Source organism: Thamnophis sirtalis, unplaced genomic scaffold, assembly GCF_051295495.1.
Source record: "Thamnophis sirtalis isolate CommonGarterSnake01/CBP01778 unplaced genomic scaffold, rThaSir2_p1.2 scaffold_4, whole genome shotgun sequence".
NCBI lineage: Eukaryota > Metazoa > Chordata > Lepidosauria > Squamata > Natricidae > Thamnophis > Thamnophis sirtalis.
In genome coordinates this window covers 63,479,205-63,494,713 of record NW_028261384.1, presented here as the reverse complement: position 1 = coordinate 63,494,713, position 15,509 = coordinate 63,479,205, and the positions used below count along the sequence as shown (strand labels likewise).

At 39.3% G+C, this 15,509-nt stretch overlaps 1 protein-coding gene across 1 annotated transcript in view; it reads right to left on the bottom strand.

The window, feature by feature from the left end:
• Positions 1–15,509, bottom strand: part of ITGA9 (integrin subunit alpha 9) — a 584,270-nt gene that overhangs the window by 153,992 nt on the left and 414,769 nt on the right. Inside the window, exons 21-22 of the mRNA XM_087713055.1 lie at positions 14,020–14,103; positions 13,493–13,601 (exon numbers count right to left, since the gene is read on the bottom strand). Coding sequence (XP_087569181.1) covers positions 13,493–13,601; positions 14,020–14,103 — 193 coding nt within the window. The remainder of the gene's footprint in view (positions 1–13,492; positions 13,602–14,019; positions 14,104–15,509) is intronic.

Below are 15,509 nucleotides of genomic sequence, written 5' to 3'. Positions count from 1 at the left end.
TGGACTTGTAAAAAGGTTAAAGCATTTTGGATAAAAATATGGTGGATTATGCAAAATGTTCTTTAAAAAGGATAAAGTTACCCCTCAGTTATTTTTGTTAGGTATAATTACTGATTGTACAGTTATAGAGACTAACCTGATTTTGCATTTAATAACTGCAGCAATAACCACTGCTGGTGGTGCAATACTGAAGAAGGAAGATTTGCCTACTATTCAAGAATGGACATTAAAAGTAACAAACCTAGCAGAGATGGCTAAAATATCAGCATATTCAAGGATCATTCCAATGAGAGATATAAACTGGAGTGGAGAAGATGGATTGACTATACTCAAAATAAATATGGGACTAAGAAATTCCAGATAGTTTATGACTGAAGAAACAAGGAATGATATAATCTATTTAGAGCTAGCGTAGCAAAGAGGAGTTAAAGCTCAAATGAAAGATGATATCAACTTTTTTTAAAGTTTATTTTAGAATATCTTTGTTAAAGATTTATACCCTGTATTGGTTCTGGGAAGTTGGGGGGGGAGATAGGGGGGGTTGTGTGAGGAGGGGAGGGGGAAGGAAGTAAACATTTGTAAAAGTTTTTTCCCCAAAATTTTCAATTAAAAAAAAAAAGAAAAGCCGAGCTAAGTCCTTGTGTGCATTCAGCTGATTTCAGGAACTCTCTCAAAAATTGGAATCCCTGAAGAGGGATTCCATGTAGTCAGTAAACTTGCTTGATGAAAAGCTTGGCTATCTTTTTGGCCGATGGTAGACCGGAGCAGGCAGTAAAATGAGCTTGCTTTGAAAACAAATCTACTACAGTCTAGATCACTGTATTCCCGTTTTCAGAGAGTTTGATGATGAAGTCCATCGCAATATCTTCCCATGGTCGGCTAGGGCTAGCGACTTGCTGTAGGAGTCCATGGTAATGAGGAGAAGAGCAATCCTCTGTTACAGCAAGAGGAACCCCTTGAATCCAGCATGGCAGAGACTGGCCACTATGTTTGGATCTGGAAACATGATGGCTTGATCGAATGGAGGAGGAGCAAAAAGAGGGAAGCAGCGGGAAGTATTGGTGAAGATCAACGAAACAGAGTGAGATGCTGTGTTGTTTTTCAGAGATTTTGAAACCTACAAGCTGGTGGATAAGTGAGTCTCCAAGGTGGAGAAAGCGGCGCTTTAGTGGTGGGAGTGGAACCTTGAGAAGACTGAGATTGGTATTGACAGAAGGAGGGAGTGACAAACAGTCTGAGCTGGTGCTTGTTGAAAAAAATTTATAGACAGATTGACTATTTGATTGAGACTGTGACTAGTTACTGCGGTTTGGGAAAATATCTACAAGAGGTTTTTTGAAAGGGGATGGAGACATTAAGAACTGGAGGTGGAAGTGAAGTGAAAGTGACAATGACTGTTAAATAGAGGGAAGGCTACATCTTAGATACAAGGAGATGAAGAGAAGCTGGTGCAATAGTAATAACTAAGGAATAAAGAACTCTTTAGCCATCTCAGAGCCGAGGTGGCGCAGTGGTTAGAGTGCAGCACTGCAGGCTACTTCAGCTGACTGCAGTTCTGCAGTTCGGCTGTTCAAATCTCACTGGCTCAAGGTTGACTCAGCCTTCCATCCTTCCGAGGTGGGTAAAATGAGGACCCGGATTGTTGTTGGGGGCAATATGCTGACTCTGTAAACCGCTTAGAGAGGGCTGAAAGCCCTATGAAGCGGTATATAAGTCTAACTGCTATTGCTATCTTGATGTTTGGATGGATTTCAAATGGGATACAACTATATAGGAGTTTTGTATATATACTATTTATTGTATAATTGTTTATCTAAAAATCAAATTTGGAATCTTATATAACTTGTATATTGATAAGTTATAAAGAATTAATTGAAAAAGAAATATTATATATATTTATAAATTGATTAGAAGGTAATATATGGATTTTTTAAACATATGTGATCTTTTATCGAGATTTCAATTGTATACATATTTAAAACTTATTATTTATAATTCCTATAACCCCTTATACCTGCATTGGTAAGGTATAATTAGATTAAGATTGGTATTGTTATCAGTAACTAGACCTGTTACATTAGATTATTAATTGTAGACTACAATATACAATAATACAATAGCAGTTGGAAGGGACCTTGGAGATCTTCTAGTCCAACCCCCTGCCTAGGCAAGAAACCCTATAACATTCCAGACAAATGGCTATCCAATATCTTCTTAAAGACTTCCAGTATTCGGGCATTCACAACTTCTGGAGGCAAGCTGTTCCACTGATTAATTGTTCTGACTGTCAGGAAATTTCTCCTCAGTTCTAAGTTGCTTCTCTCCTTGATTAGTTTCCACCCATTGCTTCTTGTTCTACCCTCAGGTGCCTTGGAAAATAGTTTGACTCCCTCTTCTTTGTGGCAACCCCTATCATGTCTCCCCTAGTCTTTCTTTCTATTAAACTAGACATACCCAGTTCCTGCAACCGTTCTTCATATGTTTTAGTCTCCAGTCCCCTAATCATATTTGTTGCACTTCTCTGCACTCTTTCTAAAGTCTCCACATCTTTTCTACATCATGGTGACCAAAACTGAATGCAATATTCCAAGTGTGGCCTTACCAAGGCATTATAAAGTGGTATTAACACTTCACATGATCTTGATTCTATCCCTCTGTTTATGCAGCCTAGAAATGTGTTGGTTTTTTTGGCAGCTGCTGCACATTGCTGGCTCATATTTAAATGGTTGTCCACTAGGACTCCAAGATCCCTTTCACAGTTACTGCTACTGAGCAAGGTACCACCTATACTGTACCTGTGCATTTCATTTTTGTTGCCTAAATGTAGAACCTTACTCTTTTCTCCATTGAATTTCATTTTATTAGATAGTGCCCAATGTTCAAATTTGTCAAGATCCTTCTGTATCTTTAGCTTATCTTTTGGAGTGTTGGCTATTCCTGCCAGCTTGGTGTCATCTGCAAATTTGATGAGTTCCCCATTTATTCCCTCATCCAAATCATTGATGAAGATGTTGAAGAGTATTGGGCCTAAAACAGAGCCTTGGGGGTACTCCACTGCATACTTCCCTCCATGAAGATGCAGTTCTATTGAGGACTACACGTTGAGTGCGGTTGGTCAGCCAGTTACAAATCCATCTGGTGGTGATGCTGTCTAACCCACATTCTTCTACTTTATCTAGGAGTAGGTTATGGTCTACCTTATCAAATGCTTTACTGAAGTCCAAGTAAACTATATTGACAGCATTCCTCTGGTCCACTAATTTTCTCACATTATTGAAGAATGCAATAAGATTAGTCTGGCATGATCTGTTTTTGACAAACCCATGTTGGCTTTTGGCTATTCCTTTGTTTGCTTCTAGGTGTTCGCTAATTCATTGCTTGATTATCTTTTCCAGAATCTTTCCTGGTATTGAGGTCAGGCTGATAGGTCTGTAGTTTCCTGGATCTGTTTTTTCCCCTTTTTTGAAGATGGGAACCACATCAGCTCTTTTCCAATCCTCTGGTAGTCCTGGTGCTCCAGGATCTCTGAAAGATATAGTTCAGTGGTTCTGAGATCTTGTATGCCAGTTCCTTCAGAACCCTGGGGTGTAATCCATCCGGTCCTGGTGATTTGAACTTGTCTAGGGTAGACAAGTGCTTACTTACCATTTTCTTCCCTATTTCAACTTGTGTTCCTAATCTGATTTTTGTGGTGCTTGATAGGTTGGACTGTTTTATCCCTTTGTGTAAAGACAGATGCAAAACATGAGTTAAATAGTTCTGCTTTCTCCCTATTGCTTGTCACCTTCTTGCCACTTTCTCCCAGCAATGGACGAATTATTTCCTTAACTTTTTTCTTGTTTTTAACATGTTGGATGAAGCTTTTTTGTTAATTTTTACTTTTGTGGCAAGCCTTTCTTCATTGTGAGCCTTAGCTTTCCCCACTTCATCTTTACAGGCTCGGGCTATTTGCTGATATTCTGCCTTAGTTATGCCCCCCCCCCTTTCCACTTTTTATACTTATCTTTTTTGTCTTTCAATTTGTCAGAGAGTTCTTTATGCAGCCATGCTGGTTTCTTTTGGAGCTGTTACTTTTCTTCTTCATTGGTATTGTGCTAGATTGGGCTTTTGTAATCTCATTTTTCAAAATTTCCCAAGCTTCTTGAGTTGTTTTCCCCTTGAGGATTCTCATCCATGGAATTTTTCCCAAGCTATCTCTAAGTTTATTGAAATTAGCTCTCTTAAAGTCCAAGACTCTAGTTTCACTTTGTTCTACCACTTGTGTTTGCATAATGTTGAATTCCAATATTGCATGGTCACTTGCCCCCAGGGTTCCTATGGCTTCAACACCTTCATTTCACCTCTGTTAGTGAGAATTAAGTCCAATATGGTTGATCCCTTTGTTCCCTTTTCTACTTTTTAGGAAACAAAGTTGTCTGCTAGGTTTGTTAGGAACCTGTTGGATCTTCCACTTGGTGCAGAATTTGTTTCCCAGTTTAATTTAGGGTAGTAAAAATCCCCCCACTACTATTGTGGTGTCCTTCCTACATACCTTAGTTAGCTGACTAGCAAAAAGTTCATCTACTTCCTCTGCTTGATTGGGTGGCCTGTAGTATAGACCTATGGCAATGTCATTTCCCCCACAATCTTTAATGTTGACCCAAATGCATTCAAGATAGTTCTCATCATTGTTGTGCTCTATTTCTGTAGAGATTTCTTATATATAGTACAACTCTACCTCCTCTTTTATTTGGTCTATTTCTTTTAAATAATTTAAATCCTTCTAGCTGTAAGTTCCATTTGTCGGTTTCATCCCACCAAGTTTCTGTAATGGCAACAATATTGTATCTGCCATCTTTTACTTGAATTTCTAATTCGCCCTGTTTATTCCTCATACTCTGGGCATTGATGTATAGACATTTGAATCCATTTTGATTGACTCTGTGTTTACTGTCTACATAACCTGTGTTATGCCTGACTGCCCCTATTTTCTTGCCACTTGTATGATTCATGCGCATGGTATGGCACTCACTATTAAATGCTTGGTTTTGCTTGACAGCAGGAGTTATAATCTTACCTGCACAAACATCTGTGTTACATGCACTGATAATCCTATGAATTTTAGATTGCTGGGGACAGAAATGTTCTGTATCAATTAATTCTCTGTCCCCGCTGTTCAGTTTAAATGTTTATCCAGAAAATCTGTGAATTTAATGCCAAGTAACTCAGTCCTTTTCTTGGATGGGTGCAAATCATCTCTTTTGTACAGTTTTTCATTGGACTAGCTGCAGACATCATGACTAATAAAACCAAAGCCTTCCCTTTTACACCACTTCTTTAACCACACATTAAACTCTGCTACCCTCTGGCCCTTCCCTTTTTGTTCCTTATATACTGGTAAAACCTCTGAAAAGATAAGCCTACAACCTATACTACTAAGTTCATACCCCAAGCTCTGGAAATCATTCTTCACAGAAAGTACATCTTTTGGGGACAGATCATTTGCGCCAAGATGTATAATAGCATCAACATCACAGTCCTTACTTGCATTCTTGACTATCTTAAGAATACGCCTCTTGTCTCTGCTGGCAGTAGCACCTGGCAGACACCTGACCTCTTTTAAAACCTCCATATGCTTTCCTAAATTTACATCCCTTATGATTGAATCACCAACCAGAAGGTGACTTCTCTTTTTGCATACCTTGCTTTTCTTGTGCGACTGATTTTGAACCACGATCTCCTGCTTATTTGAGTCATCATTACCACAACTACCTTGACCTGTCTCTTTAGTGTCCCCATTAGGGTCAGCAAAGGTGCTATATCTATTACGCTGGGCCACAGCAAAAGCTTTGTGTTTATGGTTCACAGCTCTCACCCTGCCAGATCCCACGGTTGTCCAGACTGCTCTTCTCCTGCGAGATCTTTGCGATAGGGGGGGGCTGATAGCGTGGCATCTCTGTAGAGTGGAATGGTCGAATTGGACACCAAATTTCTGCTTGGAGAGCACAGATTAGAGATTCTAGATAGGTAATCTGTCTATGTAGACTAGTAATTTGTTTACAAAGGGGACAGTATCCAAATTTGAAAAGAGTACTGCAAAAGACAGGTGCAAGACAGCTATTACATTGAGGTAAACTGGTCATTTTGAAATAAATAAAATCACAATTTCAAGCGCACTAATCCAGAATGTATTATTACTATTTTGGTTTATGGAGATATGATTCGCATGCCGTTAGGTGCGCGGGCCACTACCTACTCCTCTTTTTCTCTCTGCTCCCCCCCTTCCAGCCAGCAGTTCCAATCACCAGCCACAGGAGAAATTAGGGATCCAGATGGCTAAGAAAGTAAAATATCTTGGAATCTGGTTGACGATGAAAGGATCCTCTATAAAAGAGGATAATTATAATAAATTATTACAACAAATACAAAAAGATTTGGACAATTGGGCAAAATTACAACTATCACTAATTGGAAGAATTGCCACAATCAAAATGAATATACCTAAAATCTTGTTTCTCCTCCAAACAGCACTGATAAAATTAGGGAACAAATTCTTTGAAGAATTAAATAAAATAACACTAAAATTTATTTGGCTCGGGAGGAAATTTCATATAAAATTAAAACTTTTGCAATATAGCAGAAATAAGGGAGGTTTTGGACTCCCAGATTGGGAATTTTATTATCATGAGGCAGCCATGATTTGGTTTAAAGATTGGATAAACCTAAATAATAAAAGGATACTAACAACAGAGAGTCACAACCTTCAACTTGGCTGGCACACATTTATTTGGGAGGGAAAAAACAAAAAACACTCATATTTCCAGAGACACTTAGTAAGAGATACCCTACTATATGCCTGGGAGAAAATTAAGAAAAAACATTGTATGAAAATTCCAATCTGGCTATCAACTATCCAAGTAATGATATATCCCAATGTATTAGACGTAAACAAGATAGAGAGAGTGAGTAAGTAAGTAAGTAAGTAAGTAAGTAAGTAAGTAAGTAAGTAAGTAAGTAAAATCTTTATTACGGTCAAAGACCAGCAATACACATTAGTTTTTACACTATATTAAAAAATACTAACATTAAAATATAATTAAAAAGTATTGACATTAAAAGTTGATAATAACATTATGGTCCAAAGATTGTTAGAGGTATGTCCAGATAATTGGTACAAGATGGTACTATACTTCTGTAGCCAATTTTTTTCTTATGGACATTGCAGCAGCACAGAACTTTGCCACTGCATACGTGGTAACCGGGTTAGTGTCCTGGAGGAGAAAGCCTAGACAAAAATTGTCTGCCCTCACTGGCAATCTCTCTAATAAGGGGAGAATATGTGCAGACCTACAAGCTCTGTATAGCTCGCAGTGTAATAGAACATGTGAATTATCTTCCACTTCTCCTTTACCATATATATAAACCTGTTCTGCTATAGGTGTTCTGGAGGAGTGCTGAAGGAAGAATGTTAAATCTGGCTCTGAAGAAAGCTATTCTTTGTTTTGGGGAGATCAGGTCATTTACATATCTTGCCGATTCCCACATACCCTGTTTGATTCTGCCCCTACTGTGGAGAAGCAACCTATTTAGTTCTTCTTGGAACTCCATGTCCCCCATTCTATTAATTACTACTTGCTTTGCTTGCTCAAAGCCTAGGGACATTAAGAATAATGGTGAGAGCCCATAAGAGCCCAGCTTGTGATCAATTGCTTGTTTCCAGGGGGAATGGAAATTGTCAGTCAACCCTAGTGGGGACAGTCTCTCTGGAAAGAAATGCATTTTAAGCCAATAAATGATCATCATCTTCCAGGCTCTTACCTGAATTTGAGGCATGCCTATCTCAATTCTTAACTGGGCATTTGGAGTTCCATTGGGTGCAGTTAAGATGGCTCGCAGGAATTTTGTTTGTATGGTTTCTAACAAGTCTCTCTTTGCAAGGATTCCTGTTTGAGCCCCGTAAATAATTTGTGCCAATGTTTTGGCCTCAAAAAGTTTTAAGGCAGCAGGTACTAACTGACTTCCACCTGTATAAAAGAAATGTTTGATTGCATTTGAGGACCTATTAACTACTTGCAATGTGTGATCCAAGTGTGCCTTCCATGTCCCTAGCGAGTGGAAAACCACACCAAATGTTCTAACCTGTTCCAAACTATATCCTTCTAATTTCCATGAGTATTGGCTTGGTCTTTTAGCAAAAACTAAAAATTTTGATTTATCGAAGTTAAGGACCAGCTTGTTTTGCTTGCAATAGCTGAGTGTTGCCCTAATTGCTCTCTTTAGTCCTATGGGGTTTTGTGAAATGATAGCGGCGTCATCAGCATATAAGAGAATTGGCACTTTGCGTTGTGCTAGGTTAGGAGGATGGAAATCAGGGTTCTGTAAAAGATCAATCAGGGGATTAATATAGAAGTTGAAGAGGGAGGGGGACAGGATGCAACCCTGCTGTACCCCTTTTTGTACCCTTACTGAGCCGGTTAAACTCCCTTGGGGGTTGCACCTCACTTTCAGAGTGGAATTGGCATACAATTTTTGTATGAAGTTGAGGATGTGTTTATCGATAGTGGTGCATTTTAACTTCTCCCAGAAGGTGATCCTGGATATTGAATCAAAGGCCTGTTTAAAATCCAGGAAGGCCACAAAAAGAGAGGATTTTTTTATATGTGTGTATTTTTGTACTAAATGGTAGAGTACCAAGATATGATCCACCGTCGATCTTCCTTCTCTAAAACTGGCTTGTTCGTCTTTGATTATCCCCCCTGAAATTAGCCAATCTTGAAGTTTATAATTTAGGTGTTTGGCATACAGTTTACTAATAACGCTTAGAAGACTAATGGGTCTGTAGTTGCCTGGGTCATTTCTATTCCCTTTTTTATAAATTGGTATGATAATTGCTACTCCCCAATCTCTAGGCATGTGGCCTGTTTTGTCTATAAATGTAAACAGTGATGCTAAAAGTGGAGCCCACCAACTGGCATTCTTTTTAATTATTTCTGGCAGGACATTATCAGCTCCGGGTGCCTTATTAGCCTTTAGGGCTCCAATCAACCGGGATATCTCTTCTGGTGTAACAGTAAGGAGTTTGGTCCAAACTAGCTTGGCTCTCCTTGGTTACATAGTCAGGATCTGTATAAAGCTCCCTAAAATACTCTTCCCAGGCATGAATCGGAACCTGATTTGTTGGGGGTAGGGGAGGTTTTCCCAGTCCCCTGGTGGTGTACCAAAAAAGGGATGTATTTTTTGTCCTGACTGCCGTAATTAGTCTATGCCAAGACTCCTTCAGGGCCGCACTTTTCTTTTCTTTTAGAAGGTTCTTATATTGTGCTTTCAGCTGCTTTAAGTAGTAAGTGTGCTCCTTGGAGGGGGCACTTTTACTTTTCTTATATTCCTCATTATATATCTTTTTTAGTTGAACGCAATCTCTATCAAACCATTTTTTGTTTTTTGAAACTAGCATTTTGGGGTGAGCTAGTGATCTGTTACTGAGAACCGAATTCAAATTTAAAATTAAGGATTCAAACCCCTCTAGGTAAGATCCCCCACAGTTATTTCTTAGTAGAGATGTACGTAACTCTATGGTTTCAGGGGCTAACATTCATTTGGTAACTTCCTTAGTGTTTTTCTCGTTCCATTTAATTTTTACCTGGGTATTTTGAATCTCTAACCTGGGTAGGTAGATAGGCTGTGCCTGCCCTTAGAGAATTCTGATGCAATGTGAGAGTAAGGAGTATTGTATTATGATCACTTTCCAATAGTGAGTCTACCTCCATCTTCTGTAAGAACTTCAGGAGGTCATATGATATTATCCAGTAATCAACTGTGGATTTTCTTCCTGCTCCCCGATAAGTATATTCTGCTGGGAAGTCGCCCCATGGGGACCCATTAAGGATACAAAGATCCAAATGTTCAGTCATTTGTCTTATAAGCCTGTCCGATTAGCTTTAGGGTCTTTAAATTGTCTGGCATGCAAAGATTCTCCTGTTACATTTTCATCATAGTGAATCTTAAACTGCTTATATAATGCTTGATCATTTGGACCCAACCTAATGTTTAAGTCCCCCCCCCCCCTATAATTATTGCAGCTTTGGGGAATTTGGCTGAACAGCCAAGAATAAAATCTTCTATGCTGTCCCAAATCTTGTTAATCACATTATTCTTATTAAGTGGAGGAATATAGATATTAAAAAGCAAAATCTCCACAAATAAGAGTAATGTAGTTACAACCCATAGCTGGAAAGGTGGCAGTGGTACACATTTAAAATGCAAGGATGTATTAACTAATGTCACAATACCCCCTTTATCTCTCACCCGCACCTTGCTTGGGGCAGCCGGAATTGAGTTAACCCAATAGCCATCTAACTGAATCTCTGTGGAGGCCCAGGTTTCCTGCAAGAAGAGGATGTCAAATTGTTATATATAGTCAAAAAAGAGTTGGTCTTTTGATGGGACGGACCAATCTGCTATATTCCAGGTTATAAGAGAAAGAAACAAGATAGTGAAATACAAATAATTATTGGATGAGCAAGGGAAATTAAAATCTAATCAAGAGTTAAAGAGCCAAGGAATAAAGACAAGCTGGTGTCTATACCTGAAAATCAGGACAAGATACAAAAAAGATCTAGAACAATAAGGCTTCTACAGAGAACAACAGGAATCATATAATTATTTCTTAAGATTTAAAACAGAGGAAGAAACAGTGAAAGAAACGATAAATTGGGCTAAAATTTTGGTTATAGTATTGAATTAGAACATTGGAAAAATTATGGGAGAAAAATTACAAATTAACAATGTCAGCAGCCTACAAAGAAAACCTGTACAAAATGTTTTATCATTGGCATTTACCCTTGGCAAGACTGCCCAAAATATTTCCAAAGTGTTCGCCTGAATGCTGGAGATGCAGCTACAAACAAGGAACTTTCTACCATTATTGGCTCAAAGTAAAGAAATAGTTAGAAGAAATTACAGAACAAAAGATTGAGCTGAAACTGGAACTATTCTTATTAGGGACATTAAGGGGAAACATGTAAAAAACTTCAATACAAAATACTGCATATATTAACAGCAGCTAGAATTGTTTTTGCTCAAAACTGGAAACAGAACAACACTCCTTCCAACATAAAGATAATAAGAAAGGTTCTTGAGTGTGCAGAGATGGATAGGTTAACCATAGAATTAAAGGATAGAGAAGAATTGAAATATTATAAAATTTGAAATATATGGTACAATTAGCTGGAAGATAGATGTAAAGTTACTATATAAGGAATATGCAAGATCTATATTAAAATGAGAAAATATTGTATATATTTGTAAATATTATTGTAACTTAAATAAATATATAATACACAGAATAGCACCTTTCCTTTCACTAGGTGTCCAAGTAGATCCTTCATGAGGGGGAGGAGGTAGGTGTTCTCCATGCACATGTCATTAATTCCATGAAAATCCACACATTCTCCCATCTTTTTTCTCTTTGAATAGCACTGGGGCCACGACTTTGAATTTTGCTGGTTTTATGAAGCTGCATGCTAGGTTAGCATCTATGTATCTCCGTAGCGCCTCCATTTCTTTGGAGATCATGGAGGTCATTTTCAGTTTTGGCAACTTTGCTCTCGATACAAATTCAATAGCACAGTCTGTTGGGAGGTGAGGAGGGAGGAAGTTGCAATCCTCCTTACTAAACACCCTTGACAAGTCGCTGTATTCTCTGGGCACCTGCTGGCTGCCTGGTACCCCATGGGGGCGCTGGGGAGTGCATCCTCCTGACAGCTATGAGGTTTGACAGGTGGCAACAGGCCAACCCATATTGTCAGTTTTCTAAAGCCATCTTCCTACTTCATGGTTGGGGCCCATTTGTAGTGCCAGGCAAGTTCTAGGATGATTGATTCTGACATTTTTGGAGCTATAACAAATTGGAGGAGTACTTTGTGAAGGCCCATCTCTAGTCTGATGAGGGTAGTTTGGGCTCCCCCTATTAGGGTCCCATCAACTTCCTCAAACTGGATGGGCGAGCTAGGGATCTGGTGCAAATGCCTAGCTGCTTGACTATGGGGAGGATGATTAGGCATCTGGTACACCCTGTATCTATGATGGCTTCTGCTTCCTCTTGGTCCTCGTCTCTGGCACTACTAAGTGGGCTTTGATCATAAAGGAACCAATGGCTCCACTTATCAGGTTGTCATCCTCTCTGCTTCCCTCAATTAGGGTTGGTAGGCTTTCTTTGGATGATGTTCCCTTGAGCTAGAGGAAGGAGTGGATCCTCTATAGCTTGTTGGGTTAATTTTCCTATATTGGGGGCTCAGCACCATGTAGAGGCTGTGACTGCCCCTCAATGGTGGGCTTAGTGGTGAGCCATTGGCCGAGCAGGCATCTCTTTTGTTGGCTCTCCATCCACTCCTTTGCAGGTGGAGGAACCTGTGCAGGAAACAAGGACCTTGCTGAGATGGGGCGCCCTCCTATATGGAGCCAACCTCCACTGGGGTGGAGTTTCCTCTGGCAACGGCATTGATCAAAAGTCTCCAGTCTGGGAGCACCTACAGGGGTTTCATGCAGTTCTACAGGTCTGCTAGGTAGTTGGATTGGCCAGAGGGGATTTCCCCCTGCACTGCTTCTGGTGAGGAATTGTTGGCCCAGCAGGCATTTGTTGAGGGGGGCTCCCCCCTCAACAGATTCCTCCAGAGCTTCCTTTGCTTCATCCTGCAGAGGTCTGCTGAGCCAGCGTCCAAGCAGCTGGCACCCGACTGACGAAAATGCAGCCAGTCAGCAGGGAGGAGCAGCAAGTATGGGAGAAATGCCCCCACCATGGAGCAGAAAGCCAAGCTCCCACTCTTTGCTTCCTGCTCCACAAATCAGTTTCACTCAAGCTTGGCCGGTTGGGGCCTTTGCGTCCTTCCAGGTTTTCCCCACCCAGTTGAAAGTTCAAGACCCTGCCCCACACCCACATGTCCATAGCTCAGTCCAATTAGACACCTTCCCAACTGGAGACATCTTCCAATCACTCCCATGCAGGTTCAGGGGCAAGTTGTCATTGACTCTCTGTGAAAGGAATGTTGTTATGGCTATACATCCACCAGGCTCCATACAATCCCCCCTCCCAATTCCCCACCGTTTCAATTGTGGCAGGTATGAAGGCCCAATTCAAAATATGGCTTCTAGGCCTGACAGCATCTACATAAAGGTACATTATACTGAATTTAATGAACTTACTTCTGGTTGGAGGAATATTTAGCAGTTGCAGATACTTAATTTTATTCCATTTTTTCTTTAGGCCAGAATCCTTTTTTCTTTGTTCTGGTGACAATTTTTTTTATTATGATCTCTGTTCAGCATGCCAATCAAAGACAGAAAGTAGGCCTGACTTTAAAAAAGGCATTTCAAAAGGATCACAAAATCCTAGACCATTTATTGTACTGCAGTAAAGAACATACATCCATTGGCCTGTATTCATTATGTCCAGCAAAATCCTAGGGATATTGATAAGCCCACTAGCAAACATGCTTCTGCTACATAATTCTTTTACCTGAAGAGTAAAATTTAAGTCCTGAAAATGACACTCAAAATCTTCCAGCTTTGTAAACTGAGATGCTGCCACTGATTCGCCATAAATAAAAGAACTGGGGGACACTATTCTGAAGAAGGAAAAGACAGAATATATAAGAATGTGATTATGACCTCATTTTATTTAATTGCACAAATTAGTTCCTTCTCCTAAAAATCTTTTGAAACTTGATATCTTTTTGCTAAGTACTGTTATCACAAAACAGAAAAGAAAACATAAGCAGAATTATGGAAAATTAAACAGACAGGCCTACAGCATGACCTCCTTTTCATGGGTAGTATCCCAGAATATTTGACCTAAATATTGGTCTAGTGGATCTAAATAAAAATATCTAACTCAACCTCAGAAGTCATCTCTTAGTCTGTAATCTTTCTATGAGAAGGACAGCAATCAGCACTTATATTACTGTCTGAGAAATTACTTGGGGGGGGGGGAATGTTCTATTCTTGTTTATAAACAAAAGAAAAAATAAATGATCACTTTTGTACCCAGTGATAGATGAATCCACTTCATGCATCAGGGGGACTGTCAACATGAGAGAATTGTCCTGAAGATTGTGTTCCAAGTTCCCACTGCAGGAAACAAAAGAATCAAGGATATTGTATACTATAATGTATTTTCATCCAGGAGCTTGTTATAATATTCATACCATTTCCTTCTATTTTCCCCCACCCCACCCAAACAACTCTGAATTAAACAGGACTGGAAGAGCTCAAGTCACTTAGTGAGCTTTTATGGCTAAGGGTGAACTTTAACAACTCTTCCTGGTGCTTCACCTGCATCTTAACCACTATAGCACACCGGTTTTCATATCAAGCAGGATGGAGAATCCTTATGAAGCCATTGCCTGCACCAACTGGATTAAGTACTCTCTCCCCACTCCAAATGGACAGATGAATAATAGAGAAATCTCATTAAGTTTTATAGAAAAACCAAAATCAATTTCATGAAACTTTGTGATTTTTTTTAAATTAGACATGCAGAAGACTTTTTTTTGCAGAATTAACCCTTGCTATATATCTATATCTTTAATCTTAGCACTTGCCAATGTCAAATATATTCAAATATGTTACCATTGCTTCAAATATATTCCCATTGCTTGTTGATGAAGCATAAACTGAACTTCCCGTGACAGTCCTAAACAGATTAGTATGAAAATAAGTTGTCTTTTGTAAATAAAAGCTGGTATTTTAAATTTTGGCCAGAAGCAAACTATAGTCAAGGTGTTTCCAGTCTAGCATAATTCAGCTTCTTAAACTTATTGCTGGTAATAGCCAAGATACCCCATATATCCTTGTGTGTGCGTGTGTTGTGTGTGTCTGTATCCTCATATATATCCATATATATCCATATCTATATCTATATCTATATCTATATCTATATCTATATCTATATCTATATCTATATCTATATCTATATCTATATCTATATCTATATCTATATCTATCTATCTATCTATCTATCTATCTATCTATCTATCTATCTATCTATCTATCTATCTTTGGTTATTCGGGTTTTCTCCCACATAAAATTGGAAGTGTCTTGGCGACGTTTCGATGAAGTCTCATTCATCATCTTCAGGCTTGTTTGCTTGGCTTCATGCTTCCAGGAGCAACTTTGTATATTGTCATTGTACAAAATAAATACAACAAAATTGGTTACATTTTGTACTCCTTTCTCATTTCAGTCCTCATCATTCCTGGATAGGATAATGACTCCCCTACCTAATCCCCAGTAAACCATTGCTAGTCAGCCTAGTCCAGATTTCTCCAGTTAGCCAGCTTGTCCAAAGACTGAGAAGTTATAGGGATTGCAGCTGCCCAGAATTATCTGATAGTGACAGGTGACTAGGCCATCCAGGCAGTCCTGTTTGCTGGGAGAAACAGTGCAAACGGGAGCCACATGGCTGAGAAGCCAAGAGTTGAGGCAGCGCAACTGAAAGAAGACCTAGCAGCAAGGAGCAGCACAGTGAAGCAAA